Source organism: Typopeltis vanoorti, chromosome 7 (genome assembly GCF_054136105.1).
Source record: "Typopeltis vanoorti isolate ZY-2024b chromosome 7, IOZ_Tvanoo_1.0, whole genome shotgun sequence".
NCBI lineage: Eukaryota > Metazoa > Arthropoda > Arachnida > Uropygi > Thelyphonidae > Typopeltis > Typopeltis vanoorti.
This window is the reverse complement of record NC_143555.1, coordinates 98,248,689-98,267,427: the sequence shown is the minus strand read 5'-3', so window position 1 is coordinate 98,267,427 and position 18,739 is coordinate 98,248,689. Positions and strand designations below refer to the sequence as shown.

The following is an 18,739-nucleotide window of genomic DNA, read 5'->3' as shown; positions in this document are numbered from 1 at the left end:
GCCAGCAGTGCAAGGACCCCTGTGAAAAAAGGGTATATGTGGAACTACAAGGGGGGTGATTATGAAGAGCTCAGGAGACAGCTTGCAGGTGTAGCATGGAATGAGGAATTAGCTGGAAAAGAGATCAATGCAGCTTGGGGGATTTTCAAAAAATATTTAGTGGATGCAATGTCTAAATGTATACCACAGGTGAGAAGGTTAAATAAGGTAGGTGTGAGATGGATGAATAAAGAGATTAAGCATGCAATACAGAGAAAAAGGGCATTGTGGAAGCAGCATAAGAGAAGTGGAAGTAACCAATTTCATGAGTTCTACAAAGACCAGGCAAGGAGGGTGACTTGGTTGGTGAGAGTAGCTAAAGAGAGGTATGAACAGCAGTTAGCTAATGAAGCTAAAAAGAATCCTAGGGAGTTCTTTCGATATGTAGCCAGCAAAAGAAAGAATGATTATGGAAGGATGACATTGATTGGAGAAAATGGTATAGAGACAGCTGTTGCAGAATGTGTGGTGGAGATACTTAATGAGCAGTTCATAAAGATCTTTCAATCTTGTGAATGTGACTTCATGGAGAGATTAAGAGCAGTTGATGATGGGGAGGAGAGACTGACTGTAAGTGAGCAAGAGGTGTTTGGGGAGTTGAGTAAACTAGATGTAAATAAGGCTGTGGGACTTGATAATATATCACCACGTATTCTGAAGGAATGTGCCAGAGAGTTGACACCTACCTTGACATATTTTTTTAATACGAGTCTTGCACTTGGTCAAGTCCCTAAAGAGTGGAAGGAGGGCAAGATTGTGCCACTTCATAAAGGAGGTGATCGAACTCAAGCATCAAACTATAGGCCTATCTGTGTGTCAGGTGTTGTGGTTAAGTTGTTGGAGAAACTTGTGAGAACTAGGATCCAGAGTTGGGTAGGCAACAATGGTATAATCTTTGATGGACAGCATGGATTTGCTAAAGGGAGGTCGTGTTTTAGTAATCTACTTACTTATTATAATAAAGTGACTACTTCCTTGGACAGAGGAGAAAGATACACAGTAATATACTTGGATTTCGCAAAAGCTTTTGATAGAGTACCTCATGATAAGTTGACAGTCAAACTAGAGCAGATGGGGTTGGATATTAGATTAGTGCATTGGATTGGAGACTGGCTATCTGATAGGTATCAACAAGTTGTGTATGGGGGTGCAATATCCAGGAAAAGGAAAGTGACTAGTGGAGTGCCTCAGGGATCTGTTTTAGGGCCATTACTATTTAACTTGTATATTAATGATATTGGCGAAGATTTGGATGGAGATATTCAGTTGTTTGCAGATGATGCAAAGTTGGGAAGAACCATAAAGAGTAGTGAAGATGTTGTGGCCTTGCAAGAAGACTTGAATAAATTGAGTGATTGGGCAAGCAAATGGGGATGTGAGTTCAATGTTGCAAAATGTAAGGTTTTAAAATTTGGAAAACAAAGATGGGATGCAGAATTTATGCTTGGTGAGAATATATTGTTGGAAGTAGAGGAAATAAGAGATCTTGGAGTGATAGTGGATAAGGATCTAAAATTTAGGGGACACATCGCCAAAATTGTGAAGACAACACAAAGACTTCTGGGAATGATGAGGAGGACATTGACGTGTAGAAGTAGGGAGATTCTTGTTCCATTGTATAAGGCTTTGATTAGGCCACACATGGACTATTGTGCCCAGATTTGGTCACCTGGTTTTCAGAAGGATGAAGAGATGTTGGAAAGGGTCCAAAGGCGACTGACTAAGGTAGTTTCTGACCTCTGGAATGTCGAGTATGAGGAAAGATTGAAAAGATGTAATTTGCAGAGTCTAGTGGAGAGAAAGAAGAGGGGAGATATGATAGAGACCTACAAGTTGGTAAGGGGTTGTTATAGGATCAATGGTGGAGAAGTTCTACAGAGAATAGTGGGAGATCAGGGGAGAACCAGAGGTCATCCCTGGAAACTGTATAAAGAGGGTGTGAGTAAGGGAGTGAGAGGCAGGTTTTTTTCGTGCAGAGTTGTGAATGATTGGAATGCCTTGCCTGAGAGTGTGGTGTCTGCAGGGAGTTTGAATGTGTTTAAGACCCGGTATGATGAGATGTGTGAGATAAAAGGACCTCCTAGATGAGTCTTTGACTCCATGAGGTCTTGTTTTAATAATAATAATAATAATACAATTTTCTGGAAAAAACCTAAACTTTAAATCATTTCAAAATTGTAATTTTTTCGATGTTGAATCACATATTTATGAAAAGAAATAATTTTATCTTCATATTCTTTTGGCATTTTTTGACTGATTTTTGTTTTTGTACGCATAAGACGCACCCCATTTTTAAGATGAATTTTTAAGGTAAAAAGTGCATCTTATACACCGGAAAATATGGTACTCTGTTAATGCATTTAGCCTTCTTTACTAATACTTTGCCGTATCTAGCAGATTGTTTGGAAATAGACTCTCCATAAAGTCTAGCAATAAGTTTTAATAATGGCAAACCATGAGCAGACATATAAATACAAAATTAATAACGGAAAAACTCACGTAAAAGCGATGTAAGATGGCTCAGGTTATTCCTACCTGTTGTAAAATACAAGAAGTTTTTAGGTCTCCAAGAGCTCATCGGATCTATTTAAAAGCTAGTAAGTCTCTTTTGAATTATCAGCTACACAACGCTAAGAAATCTCTAGCCATCTTAAATAGAGAAATTATGGACATCAAGAATGCTCTATTACAGAAAGAACTGCAATATATTACTTCTTCCTTTCTATCTAATGGATATAAGAATTCCTTCATCAAAAGAGCTTTGAGTAGTTTTAATATGTCTTCCTCTTCAAATACAGAAGAAATAACACGCATTCCTATCCCTTATGTACAAGGCATTAGTGAATATATAACAAAGGTTTTAAAATCACTGAATTGCCTTTCGACCATTCAGAAAAATCTCCATCTTTCTCACTTCTCCTAAGGACAAGCTTACATATCTTAATTATCCAAGTGTTTAACAGATTTCTTGCTCTTGTGGATTATCTGATTTCGGACAAACAGGAAGATCTGCCTCTATTCGGCTAGAAGAACACCAGTCTTAAATTCATTATATTCAATACCTTGAACCTGAACAGTCTGGAATTGCAGAACATGCCATCATCACTAGACATAGAGTTCATTGGAAAAAGACAAGAGTCTTTCACAAAAGTCGGTTCCTCATGGAACAGCTTTATAAAGAAATATGTGAAACTTTACTTCATTCGCCTAACTTAAACAGATCTGATGGTTTATGTCTATTCCCCTTTAAGGGAAATAGTACTTTATAATTCAGCCAATCTTTCCTAACTTTTTATTGTATATATAATTTTTTTTTCTTTTTTTTTTGTTAGGAAATTTATTGACCTTTTTAGTTATCTCAAACTAGCTACTTAGGTGGTGCTTTTTGGAATTGTCAGTTATTGTTTAATTTGAACTTAAAATGTACTGAAGATACCTGTGACACACAGGCGAAAATTATACTATTAAATAATCTTTTTACGTGAGTTTTTCCATTATTAATTTTATATTTTTATGTGATTGAGACATTTAAGTTGATAAAGGATTGTTAGTGGTTTAATGTGGAAGAAATTTTTCACAGAATGGGAGAAAAAGATAGAATTAGGGGACATCCCTGGAAGCTACATGAGGAGAGTGTGAGGCGAGGCATAAGGAGCAGTTGGTAAGTAGAAATGCATTGCCTGGCATTGTGATGAATGCAAATATATTGAATGAGTTTAAAGCACTAATTGATAGGTTTTTTTAACAGTTTGTACCTCCTACAATGCATCTTTGATCTCATGGAGGTCTGGTTTTAATAATAAGAATTATTATTATTAATATATATAATAATATATATATATATATATAACTATTATTATTAGTATTATTATTGCATGGGCACCTCCATGGAGTCCTAAAACTCATCTTGAGAGATCAACATTCTCAACACAATATTTATTATTATTATTATTATTATTATTACAGATATCTCCAATGGAGTCAGTAGACTCATCGTGGGAGACCCAAACTAGCAAAACAATATCTGTCATATCCCTTCTTGAATTCATTTACAGACGAAGAGCTCACAACTAAGTCAGACAATGAATTCCACTCATTCACCACCCTCCAGGCAAAAAACCTTGTTCTGACACCCTTGTTAACCACACTCTTCTTTAATTTCCAGGAATGACCTCTTGTTCTTCCATCACTATCACACAGCTGAACCATTTCCCCTGCATCAATCCTATAAAAACCTTTCAGTAATTTAAATGTTTCTATCATATCCACTCTTTTCTGCCTATCAACCAACTCTGCCTATCAACCAACCTCTGCAATCCACAAGCTCTCAATCTATCAATGTACGGAGCATTTGTTACATCACTCACCAACTTAACTCTTCTCTGAACCCTCTCCACAGCCTCCTCATCTCCAAGGAATCCAGATGACCAGATCTGAGCACAGTAATCCAAATGTGGAAGTATTAATGCTTTATAAAAGGGAATAATAACCTCTTTATCTCTGGATGTTAGTGTGTTTCTCAATAACCAAGTAATCCTATGTGCAATCTTGGACACCTTAGCAATGTGTCCCCTGAACTTCATCTCCCTATCTACCAACACCCCTAAGTCCCTAGCCTTATTAATTTCTTGGAGTACTGATCCATCAATGTAGTACACAGCTGGTAATCTTTTATTCCCAAAATGCATGACTTTACACTTTTCCACACTGAACTAACATCCATTACCTTTTGCCCATTCTACCAGCTTATTTAAATCATCCTGCAAACTTTCAACATCAGCTTGATTTTTTATTGCGTTACCCAACTTTGCATCATCAGTAAACAACTGAATATCTCCCTTTAAGCCATTTCCTATATCATTTATATACAAATTAAACAACAATGGCCCAAGCACAGAGCCCTGAGTCACACCTCTGGTCACCTGCCTCATCCTGGACTCGGCTCATCCATACACCACCTTCTGGTATCTCTCCCTGAGCCATTCTCCTATCCATATCACCAATTTAGTATCCAGTCCCATCTGCTCCAATTGCATAACAGTGTTCCATGGGGTATCTTGTCAAAAGCCTTAGCAAATCCAGAAGTTCCACTGTGTAGCCAGTTCCTTTGTCCAACTCAGATGTCATTCTATCATGAAAAGTTAATAGATTGCTAAGGCAGGATCTACCTTTAACAAAACCATGTTGTCCTCTATAGAGTATCATATCCTGATCCACCCATTCTTGAATTTTGTCTTTAACCAACTTTTCGAATACTTTTACCACTACTCCTGAGATGGTGATTGGTCTGTAATTAACTACCGCAGTTTTAAAGCCACCCTTATGCAAAGAACCACTTTGTCTAACTTCCACTGCCTAGGGACCATACCAGAGTTCAAACTTAAATTAAATATCCAAGTAAGAGGGGTTGACAATTCATTTGCACATTCACGCAACACCCGAGCTGATATTCCATCTAAACCTACAGCAGTGTTTGCATTTAAATTTTGCAATATATTAAATACTTCTGATTTCTTAGCTTCAGTTCTCACATTAGTTATTGCTACAGGTACAGAGATATCCTCACTTAGGTAATAGACTTTTGAAAAGTGATCACTCAGTAACTCGACTATTACATCTGATTTTGTCACCTCAATACCATCAGCACACACTAAAGTTATCCTTCCAAAGTCATTCTTCCTTTTACTAGCCACATAGTGGAAGAACTCTTTGGGATTACCCTTGATCTCTTTGGCTAAGGTCTTCTCATAATCTGATTTAGCTTTTCTTACTATGCTGGTAACCTTCCTAGTTGAGCCTTGTACTACTCATGGGTGTACTGATCGCCTTTCTCCTTCTAAAATCTCCATAACATTTTATTTTTTTGCAGATCATGCTTGATACTACTGTTCATCCATCTAACGCCTGGCTTGTTTGATTTCCTGACCATGGGGACACGATCTAATATTGCTTTCCTCAGATACCTGCTGATTTTATCCCATGCACTGCTAACATCTTTTCCCTGCAGTATGTTCTGCCATGGGATGGCTGCAAGCTCACTCCGAAGCTTGTTATAATTGCCTAACCTGTAGTTCCGTATATACCCCTTCTTAACAGAAACCACAGATTTTGCAACCTCCGAAGTCAATACCACATGATTGCTTTCACCAATTGGTGGTAATGAGGACACTTTACTTATGCATATATCCTCTGAACCAATAACCAGGTCCAACACCCTCACACCACGTGTCCTTCAGTTATGTGCTGTTTCAAGTAATTATCTCGTAGAAGATGTATGAACTCTATTTCCTTTTTGCTACATGATATTTCCTCCTTCCAATTGATATCACCATAATTAAAATTCCCAATAATAATCACTAAACCTGCACTCATTGCACTAATTTGCTGATGCATGAATTCAATATCTCCCCCTGTACTCCCTGGCCTATGGCAGCATCCAACTGTATATTTGGTTGCATTGGTCACTATTTCTTACCAGACCGCCTCAAATGAACTCTCATTCACATGTCTATCATCGTGATATACTACTTTCTTTGGCTGCAACACATCAGCTATCATCAACAGTACTCCTCCTGCTGTTCTATCTTCTCTATCCTCCCTGAAAATACTGTACCCATCACATTCAATTCCAGTGACCACATCTTCTACTGACAGCAAAGTTTCACTAATGCCTACAACTTTTGGTGAGATTGCACTGACTAATGCCAAAAATTCTTCTCTCTGATTTCAAATGCTTCTTGCATTGGTATACAAAAATTACAGATTCCCTCTAGTTCTTGTACCGGCTTTAGAACTGATATATAAGTCACTAATTTCAGTAATCCCATGCCGATTTTTATCCCCTCTCTTCTGCAATTTATTCTGCAAATAAGGATCAATAAATATACAATCAGTGCTAAAGTTTTTCTCTCTCACACTCAACCTTTTCAATATTAGTTTCCCTGCCCAATTACTTCAACTTGTTCAGAAAACAGTAACTTCTTCAATCGCTTATGTCCTTCCATGTTCAGATGCAGCCCATCTCTAGCATACAAGTCTTTTTCCTTCAAACATGCTCCAAATATCAAGAAATTCCAGACCTCTTTTTTTTGCACATTCTTGCAATCATATCATTCATTATCATCATTCATCTACTTAACTCGTAACTGTCAAAACGAGGCAGCACACATACTATCCTCCCATTGACACTTTTCCTTTTCACAATATCTAACAATGTTCTTAAATAAGAAGCCAAATGGCTATTTTTTTTGGTGAAGTTAATTAAATAAAGGGGTTAAAAATTCCTTATTATTTTACAGCCAGTATGCGAAACTCTGAGATCGAAAACTACGATCTAAGAGTTTCTTGCCGAAGAACTATCGGCGAATCCAAGTGTAAGTGAACACCTAGTAGTACAACACCAAGACAACTCGAAGCAAAAGGTGGAGCAAGCTCCCTTACTATCCTTGATATTTTCTCATAATGTAAAACACAGCTCCTAGGAGATGTAATACTGCCTTACATTATGAGGAGAGGTCACTACCCAGACCGGTTTCAACCTTTTTTTGAGGTCTCATCAGTGAGTAGGTAGACCTGGATGATATCAAAGTTTAAGTGAAAAGAACTTGCATACCTTCACTATATGAATGCCAGAAAGGTGTGCCCATATATTATAACTGAGATAAAAAGCCAAACGGCTATTTTTTCTGGCAAAGTTAATTAAATAAAGGGGATAAAAATCCCTTATTATCCCCTTTATTTAATTAACTTTGGGGAGACCTCTATATAGAAAGATTAAGTGAACTAACCCCAGCACAGATAAAAGGAATCCCGGAACTAAACGAATTAATGGAAAGGAGGCTGTATAAAGCTCTTCACCAAATAATAAATGGCCAGGAAAAACCAGTAGCTTCTCAAATCTTACAGAAACATACAACAAAAAAAGAGTTAAGGGCAAACTAAAACCTTGTCCTCCTTTCAGGATCAACTAAATACTTAGTTCTATGTACAACTTATTGGTTCTCTAGTCCACTAAGGAGGGAGTAGACCTGAGAACCCGGGCTGCAAAGGCTTATGTCGAGGCAGTGTAGCTCCTTGTGGGCTGCATCACTTGGGCTGGGTTTTTCCCCCAACTCTCAGTTCTCTGGTTGATAAAGTCCACCTCAATACGGATCCTGTTATTGCAGTCTTTTTCAGTTGTAAGGCATAGTTTAAGAATAATCTAAGTTCCAAATTTTAAGAAACATTTTTCTTTTTTTTTAGGGGTTACGAGATGACGTCTCCAGACACCTGGATTAATCTAATCTAAAGTTATGTTTTTCGGGTAAAGTAAAGTGTAAATTTTAAGTTTTTTTTTTTTTAGAACAGGTGTAAGGAGATTATGTTTTACAGACCTTTTAGCCACAACCTCTGGGTTATACAGCTAAACAGATTGACTGAGGCCTCTTTTTTACCACCTACTATCCTACTCTACCTTTCTTCAACTTCCCCTATTACTACCTGCTGACCCTCAGCAATCTTTATACTCCAAAGGCCGATGATGAAAGACATGAACTCTCATTCTACCTACTCACTGGTGAGACCTCAATAAAGGTTGAAACTGGTCTGGGTAATGACCTCTCCTCATAATGTAAGGCAGTATTACATCTCCTAAGAGCTGTGTTTTACATTATGAGAAAATATCAAGGATAGTAAGGGAGCTTGCTCCACCTTTGCTTCGAGTTGCCTTGGTTACTACCTTGTGTTCACTTACGCTTGGATTCGCCGATAGTTCTTCGGCATGAAACTCTTAGATCGTAGTTTTTGATCTCAGAGTTTCGCATACTGGCTGTAAAATAATAAGGGATTTTTATCCCCTTTATTTAATTAACCTTTGCCAGAAAAAATAGCGGTTTGGCTTTTTATCTTAGTTATAATATATGGGCACAATTTTCTGGCATTCGTATAGTGAAGTAAGTTATTCGTATATGTAAGTTCTTTTCACTTAAACTTTGATATCATCCAGGTCTACCTACTCACTGATGGGACCTCAACAAAGGTTGAAACCAGTCTGGGTAGTGAGCTCTCCTCATAATGTAAGGCAGTATTACATCTCCTAAGAGCTGTGTTTTACATTATGAGAAAATATCAAGAATAGTGAGGGAGCTTGCTCCACCTTTGCTTCAAGTTGCCTTGGTGTTGTACTACCAGGTGTTTACTTACTCTTGGATTCGCTGATAGTCCTTTAGCATGAAACTCTTAGATCATAGTTTTCGATCTCAGAGTTTCTTAGTTTTTTCTACGAGTACAGTTGTGAACAGAGATGTCACATTTAGCTGACCAGAATGTCATGGAGTGTTACTCTGTTTGTAATAGTTGCTGAACAGTCTGTATAATTGTTCAATAACAGTTATATTGCTTGCTTACAATCACTCATAGATGTGCTGTTTATCTACTTTCAAAATTAGAATATCTTTGTTCTTCCCATGTTTCCCATGTTCTAATAAGATTTTTTCTTTGGTCATTTTTGTGCTTAAGAACAGAAGAACTCAACTATTCCATTTGCTTCTGTTGACTTCCTATTACCAACACTTGTGAATGTCATCTTTCCATCTTCCTTTTTCTTGCCACATAGCAAAAGAACTCTTTGGGATTTCTTGTGGCCTCATCAGGTACTTTTTTCTGTTACAAGTCTTTATCACACATACACAAACCTGGACTGTTACACAGGTTACCTGGTTTCTGCACTGATGAGGAAACTCAGGAGAGGATCTAGAAATGAGTAGCTAAGTCTATACATAACTTTGGAATGTTGATTATGAGAAGAGGGTGAGTGTATGTCGCAAAGCATGGTGGTGAGGCAGAGGTAGTGTGATAAAAACATTTTAATTGGTGAGTGGATTTTATGATTAATATGGAAGGGATTTTTCACTGATTGGAGAATGAGAGGGACAGAATGATTAAATTTCCCTGGAATCTGTATATATATGGCTAGCACAGTGAGTAGTTTTTCCTCAATGGTGGATGAGTAGAATGTATTGCTGAAGAATGTTATGAGTGTGAATGAGTTTTAAGGCACAATGTGACAAATATGTTACTGTTTGAGTGAGACCATTCTCAATGAGTCTACTGCTGACTCCATGAAGATTTGTTAATAATAATTATAGTATGAATCTCATATTTAATTTCTACTCAGCATATTTAGAAACTGTCAAGCCAGAATGCTTTGTAGATGCAAAACATTTCACATTTACTGTAAGTTAGTTTCTTATATATATATATATATATATATATATATATATATGTAGAAAGTTTTTTACCTTGGGTATAATATATGTTAAAAATGCTATTTTAAACCTGGTTTTACTCCATTTCTCAAGTAAGCAAACAGATAAATAAGTCAAGTTTGCACCTGCACGTATTGCAAGTCTAGGTGACCCGCAAAGTAGTGCAAGTCTAGGCAACTCATGGTAAAGGTGGGATATATATATATATATCCATTCTATATGTATAAAAAGATAAGCCAAAATTTGAAACGTTTTTATGTCACGTTTTTTGTTTCTTCATTGTTTTGAAACGTGCAACAATTTATTTGCCTTCATGAGACAACAATTTGTTATTTTGTTTAAAAATATATATGATATATCGCTTCAGGATTACAACAGTCAAACTCATTGTCGACCATCAGAACAGTACGTGTCAGTATTCATTACTGAAATTAGCATAACGTGCATGTTGTGACTGATTATATAGTTGTTACTGGCAAAGTGTGAAAAGCAGGCATTGTATAGAATGCCTAGGTATTCTATAGAATGCGTGACTTTTTAGACAAAGTGTGAAATGTCTGTTTTATTTTAATATTTTACATACTATACCTAGGCATTATATAGAATGACAAAAAATATTTTGGCAAAGTATGAAAAACTTTCATTGAAAAGATGCATGTAAAAATGTAAGAAGTACAAAATGTAAGATACCGGATTTTTCTACAAAAAGAGAAAAAGACCAGTGCTGAACTACTTGTTGCTACAAGGTAAACTGGAATGATATTTTGAATTGCACTTAACTGCCTTTTTAATACAAAAGCACTTCAAATTTCGGCACTTGGTCTTGCAAGTACACTTCACAAACCCTTGGCTGCTACCCGTGGACCGAGCAGAAGCAGCTGACCGGAGAGCTATTTCTTGGTCAGGAACGTCTCCAACTCTCAGTAAGTCCTTGGGACATAAAGTGAATTGTGATCTGGCATAGAGTTGGTTTAAAATTCCTTCGACAGTTCCAAGTCGGTAAATACCATCATCTGTCACACTCATAACAACTGCCAGCAGATTGCACGAGTCACCCTGTCCCTTGTCGATGTCGGGGATAGGAACTCGCACAGTGGCCCCCAAAGGTGCAGGAGGAAATTTTTTGAAAAGTCCATTTTGAAGAATCCAATTTAATTTTTTATGGCTTGTATTTCCAGATTCAATTTAGATTGAATTTTACCTTCGACAGCATTCTCAATATTGAAGCAAAGAGTGCACAAAATATTAACATCATATCCTTCTATTTTCTCACTTGCATCGTCTTTACTCTCATGTCCACAGGCAGCATGAACGTTTTGGTGACAGTTTCTGCACATATGGGCACCACTGGTTACCTCCAAACAGATGCAGAGGTAACAGACCCGGAAGCCTCTTTGATAGATAATGTATTCATCACCACTTTTGTTTCTTCCATCGTGGACTACAGTCTTGTCTGTGTTTTGTGCAATAGACTCTTTCTCTTGGATAGGGTGATCTGTTTCTTCTTGTATTGTTTGAACGTTTTCCATCATTTTTTCCAGTTGCTCCTCAGTCCGTATGTCTTGTAAAACATATTGGGACAAGGAAGATGTTGTGAGACCCACTTTAGCTTTGCAGCTAAAGAGAGCTTCATATGGTATTCTCTTAATCCCAGAATGAAATGCCCTGTTCTTCATAAGTTGCATGAAACGTAGTCTCTCACTCCATCGGTCAGTTTTTTCATTTTGCATCAACATACACAGCATATTTTCAATGTCCTGATTTGCTCTTTCGATACTTCCTTGGCTTTGTGAGTGGCAAGGCTTGCCATGGACGATCTTCAAAGTCGGCCATTACTCCTTAAGCATTCTCACCACATTATTAGCAAATTCTCTGCCATTGTCAGATTGTAGAATTGATGGTGCTCCAAGCAATGTAAATATGTCCATGAGGTTATATGCCACTTCTTCCACTGTCTTTGATGTCAGAGCCTTGAGAACCATAAACTTAGTATGATGATCTTGGTATACCATTATAAACTTGTATTCCCTGTCAGGATGTGACTGAAAATCGATGAGATTGACCTGACAAAAGGAATTGAACCTCAAAAAAATCATGAGCTTCACTACAACACCCTTTTAAACACCGTTTTGTTTTTTCTGGCATGGCTCACAAAGGTGATTGTACAGTTCAATGTCATGATGAGTAATGTTCTTGTACTTGTGTGAGATTTCTTTCAATATTCTGTCACGTCCTCCATGGCCAATAACCAAATGAGCTTCATAAAGTACATTAAATAACTCAGAATCTGTGACGTAAAACTGGATTTCACTGACACCTTCTTTAACAGGATAAATCAACTTACTTTTTTTCTACAACCATCACATCATAGCGATTCAGCAGCTAAAATTCATGTGGCATCTTCTTAGAAGCCATCTTAGCATTTTTCACATCGTTCACCAACTTTTGGTAGGTAGTTTCGGTTAAAAAAACGCAGTTTTTAGCAACATTGGCTCGAACTTTAGTTAGTTCACAGAATCGTTGTTGCATGTCAGCATCCCATGATTCCTGCCTGGACAATGTAACTTGCTCAGCCATTTTTTTGTGCAGCAAGGCGAGCATCAAAAGTCAAACAAAGCCAGCAGTGCAAATGGTGGAAGTGCTCTGGCTCTCTGTTTGAGGTGAGTGTCAAAAGTCACATGACTCGCCTTGCGACATTAAAAGTCACTGCCGGGAGAATTTTATACTTTGTCCATTTGCCTTTTGGCATTCTATAGGATGCCTAGGAAATGTGTGAAAATCTAAGCGTTTCATACTTTGATGTCCCACTTTCGGCATTCTATACAATGCCTAATTACACACTTCGTCAGTAACATAGTAAATGTTTTATTTTCATTTCATGATTTTGACTCCTTTATTTAATAATTAATTTTTCTTTTGCTCATTTATAAATTTTACTAATATTCTGGTAATGTAATGATGCCTTTTCAAAAAAGAAAAAGGCGTAATCATAGTTCTGATGACAATAGTCCTTCGTCATACAAACAGCCAGCAAAAACACTTGCTGAATGTTAGAGAGAGAGAGAGAGAGAAAGTAGGGAATGACAACGACAACTGCAAGAAGAACAGGGACCCTCACCATCCAAAGAGCCAGTGAAAACATCCACTGAACGTGAGAAAATTTCGGGAATGACAACGACAGGCATCAGGTCAGACTACAAACCTCGATTCAGTAGCAGCTCATGATGTTGGGGATATGACTGAAAAGTGCCAAAATTGTAATGCAATATTTTGGAAAAATGAATTTTGCAAAAAGAGTTGCTGTCATAATAGTAAAGTGAGGTAAAAATATTAAAAATCTTGTATGGAAATAAGTGTTATAAATAAAGACTTTTCCATAAGACGTGTTTTTTTTATCCTTATCCAATATCAAGATTCCAGAAATGACAAGCGAAGGTGAGTGTAGAGTCTTGAAAATTTGAGTCATCAGAATTCAAGGAGAACTGACCTACCAGCCCGGAACTCGAGGGGTTGGGTGCCATAGGCACCAGGGGGGACAGAGCCCCCTAGTATATATATATATATTGTTGTGTCAGAAATAACTGGCCCATCTGTCAGCCATTTGTTTCAGACCCAACACGAGAAAATAGTGACTTAAGATAAAGACATGCTTATACTTTCCAGAGCAGGGGTAAAGAATTAATAAATAAATTGTAATCTAAAGGTATATCCACTTAATTAATAATATTGTTGTAAAGTAGTCCAAATACTGTTTTAGAATTATCCCCAATATAGGGAAAATTTATGTTAAACAATTCAAAATTATGTTAACCAATCAATGGAAGGTCAGATCACTACGTAGTAGTCGACAGTGACACAGCAGAAAACCCACATAATCATCCGGTAACCCCTGCCGTAACAGTTCCGTCAAGAGAGGCATCGAGAAAAAGGATATGACATCATCGATACCTGACGAATCAGAGATGGCTAAGTGAGTGACGAAGACAGAGAGAGAGGGTGCTCGTGGATGAGATATAAGGAGCAGCACGCACTTTAAACACTGGCTTGTTCCTGCATTTTTTCCTGTGTTCCTGTTCAAAGGTTGTGAGGGCTGAGGAAACTTGTCCCCGTTATCCAGCAACTTTCCACATTGCTGTGGGACCCGACATGTACAAGACGTCCGACAGAACATCGGGAGACCAGCAGACAGAGCCATTGGTGAATCTGCCACCAATGTGAGGATAGCAAAGGGAATTCGAGAAGAAAGGAAAGAGATAGACAGTGGAGCGACAAAAGAATCTTGCCACGTCCGAGGAAAACCTGGAACTGAAGCTAAGGAACCACCTCACTAAGGAAAATAGCCGGTAAGGTGCATATCTTTTACCTTATATATATATCTAGTATTATAGAACCAGAGGAAATGAAAAGGAGAACTTTAAGCATAGCCCTGCTCAACCCAACTAGGTGATCCGTTTTTGGACTAATCATCTGTGATAGGACCTTCCTGTTGTAGCTTAACTTCTGTGTACGAGAGACACAATAGTAGGACAATTATGAGATGATTCATTATATGTGATAAATGTGTGAAGGCACTGTTCCTTATATTAAGCCTATAGCTTGTATAAATTCTACAGCAAAGCGCTTTTAACTGAGATAGTAATTGATAAATTGAGTGAACATATCAAGTGTATCTAGCTAACGTTGTATCACCAAAATTTGCATAACCACTGGAGTATCATTTAATCTTAATGCAAAGTACAGAAATAAGATTGATTAACTGATGCTCTTGGAATATAATCATATACGCCTGTATATTGAGAAGTATGTGAGAATGATTTTAATGCTTAGAATAATTGAGTGAGGTTATTGCAGTAGCATGAGTATTTGTGCATGAACTTGTTTTTTTTTATATTGTTATTACATGATTTCTGTATATGATTTTTGGTTCAATTAAATGCATTCTTTTAAATCAGAGTTTGTATGTTCTGTTGTTTGAGACTGAATTACCACTTAGAAAAGTTCAGACCTGTGTGTAAGTGGGGGGGGAGCATTTTATACTAGGTAGAGCGGGGAGCCACGACTGCACACCACGTGATCCCTATGCTAAATAAAATTGTCGAGATAGTTAGTAGAGTAAACCTAAGTATCAGGAACTGGTTACTGGCTGGCACAGTCGATCTAAAAATAATTTGTCAGAAACTGATTTCTAGTACATGTAATATAAGACATAAAATTAAAGACATTACAATGAATAGCAAAGACGTAACAATATATATAATTTAGATTTAATTAATAACCAAAATTTTTTTAATTAGAAACTAACACTGTTTTTATTTAAACTGTTATAGGCACTTATAGTTCCAGCCTTTGAAACTCAGCGATATCGTTTGACCTTTCCAAAGTCAAAAGCCGAACTACTATCCATGCTGGACATGGGTACTCTTTTCACATTTAGGTATGTAGATATGAATTAAAATGATTATGCCATTCGGTTTTTACTGTCTCTGTTAGGCAATATTGAAAAAAAAAAATGCATTAATTATATAAAGACAACACTTAATAAAAATAAATGTTTATTATACTTGCTGATATTTTGCTGCTGGATTTTAAACCACCATCTTCACAACACTGTAATTAATGGTTATACATATATGTCATAATAACCAAACATCTAGCAGAAAATTCAAAATTATAACTAAAACAAGGCAAGAGCTAAAGTTCTAGAAACTTTCCAGCGCTTGAATCATACACAGTCCTAGGCAGTTGGACTGATGATAAATTTTACAGATTTTGGTAACTTGATACATCCTTATCTGTTGATGCTGAGAAATGTTTTACTGTTGAGGATAGGTTAATTAAAAATGTATGTACTCGTATATAGTGATTATGTAGTTAGTACTATACATGGCAGTATTAATGATATGTGCTTATTTTTATTATTATGGCATCTCCAAAGAGTCCAAAGACTCATCAAGGGAGGGAGCCTATTCTTCAACTCTGTCTCCACCACTCAATCCACCAACTACAATGAACCGCAACTACACCAGCATCATCTACTGCCCACAGCCACCACTAGCATTTTTACAATCACACACATCTATGCCAATGTCAGGATTTGAACCTGTAGCCTTTTGGCTGGAGAGCAGATACGTTAACCACTCAGCCAACCAGGTCGGCTTATGTATAATTTATGTGAAATAAATTATGTATATTCATTATGTATAAGATTAAAATAAAAATAAAAGAATAATGCAAATTAAAATTGGAAAAGATAAGCTGCAAGTGAATATACACAAGCCATGTACACGGGGTGGTGAATATTGTTATGCATACTGCTTTGACCATAGTGGTGATTACTCATTTTCCTGCTGCTCATCTGCTGCTCTTTTTTGTTAGCATTGAGTTAGTCATTATCATACTTGGCTCTGAGGTTGGTTGGTTTTACTCCCGGTGCTCTTTATTTTTCCTTCACCAACTTGAAAACAGTCTTGAACACATTCCATTTGGAATATGTTTTTTATAATAAATGGTAGAACTGTTAAATGAAATATTAAGCAAAAGTCTTTCGGTGTTATCAGTGCTTTTATAGACCTCTTGGCAGCCTATGATACAGCATGAAGACAAAAATTTATCAAGAAACTGTTTATAATATTTCTTTGCAAGAAGCTTGCATTTGAGTTATAAATGAAATGGTATCAGATAGTTTCACATGTTTAAGAATGATGTTCACAGTATACAATTAGAAAACCCGAATGATGAACTCCCAAGGTGTTCAGTGCTAGCATTTTTTACTGTTTAATCTGTATATGTATGATCTGCTACAAACCATTTCTAAAAAAATTATAAGTATATATATATATATATATATATTAAAATTTTTTATTTAATGACTAAAAAACCGAGATTTTGAGTAAAAAAACTTTATTAATATACACGACTAGTTTCGTCTGAGGACAGACTTCATCAGGTGTAAGCTAAAAAGGACAAAAAAAATCAGAGAAAACCATACGAATACTGGATTTCTACACAGCAGAAATGTATAAAACAACAGAGGTTAACTTTTAAATGAAAGAAAGAACTCTTGCTTATATATATATATCTTGAAAAACTGATGAGTACATTGGAAAATGGAGACCCTACCCTAATGCCACAAAATAAGTCTTGTTTCTGTTTGAATTCTAGAATGCTGGGTTTTCATCAGTTTATGCAGTGTAGAAATCAAACATAACCTGCTGTCCAAGACTTTGGACATGACATTGGATTGAACCCTTTCATAAGAGGCATACCTAAAGAACAGTACCAGGAAGATAAGAAATTAAACTATATCATGCTCACTGAAACAACTTTTGGAGCATCTCTGGAAACTCCAAACAAAAGCTTTAAGCAATTTATATTTATTTACAGAATATTGTGTGCCAGTTATAGCTGAATATCACAATGTGCAAAAGTTGATAGATAACTACTATGAGACTTGGAACTGTTAAATCAAAACCTGTCCATTGACTACCTACACAAAAATTCACTGCTCAAGTGCATTGCTAAATGCACTTAAGTGAATATTGAGCAAATAGTTCTGCCATAAATTTAGTCTTCAATAATTATATAACCAGTTAAGTATGGTTAATAGAGTGGGCGATCCCACAACACACCATTGATCAATATTAATTCTACAGAAGTGACCACATATTTTTATCCTCCCTACCAACATGACATAAATTAAATAGAGTAAGCATTGAGTGTAGAAGATATGCTGATGATCATCAAATTCCCTTTATGTATGTTCAAGCAGTATATATATATATATATATATATATATATATATATATATATATACTGTATATATATATAAACTTGGTTATTTTACTCCTAATCCCAAGTAAGCAAAACAGTTAAGTTTGCGCCTGAACATAGTTCAAGTCTAAAGGTGGTGCAACACCAAGACAACTCATTGTAAAGGTGGGTAAAGCTCTGATCACTATTCTTAGTATTTTCCATACTGCAATACATTATGGGTGGGGTCACTACCCAGACTGGTTTCAACCTTTTTTTTGAGGTCTCCTCAGTGAGTAGCTAGACCCTAAATACCAAGGTTTTAGTAAGTAATACAGAGCCTTATCAACTTTACATGTACAAGTTGCTACAAGGTATATAAATTTATTTTGAATAAGAATCTCTGAAGGAGATATAGATGTAAATAAGTTTTTTACCTTGGGCAAAAAAACTTATTTACATTTATTCATTTATTTTATTTTGTCCTTTTTTTTTTTTTACCCAAGGTAAAAAAACTTATTTACATATATATATATATATATATATATATATATATTTTTTTTAAATTGAATGACAAAAATCGAGAAAAAAGGAAAAAGATTTAATAGTATCACACAACTAGTTTCGGCTTTTTACAGCCTTCTTCCGATGTTTTTATAAAAGAAAAAAACCTTAAAGATTGAAGATAAAAAAACTGTGAATAGCTC

At 36.3% G+C, this 18,739-nt stretch overlaps 1 protein-coding gene across 1 annotated transcript in view; it reads left to right on the top strand.

Annotated features, from left to right (window-relative positions):
- Nucleotides 1-18,739, top strand: part of LOC150104894 (xylosyl- and glucuronyltransferase LARGE1-like) — a 413,744-nt gene that overhangs the window by 369,421 nt on the left and 25,584 nt on the right. Inside the window, exon 17 of the mRNA XM_090396042.1 lies at nt 15,611-15,717. Within this exon, the coding sequence (XP_090252168.1) occupies nt 15,611-15,717 (107 nt within the window). The remainder of the gene's footprint in view (nt 1-15,610; nt 15,718-18,739) is intronic.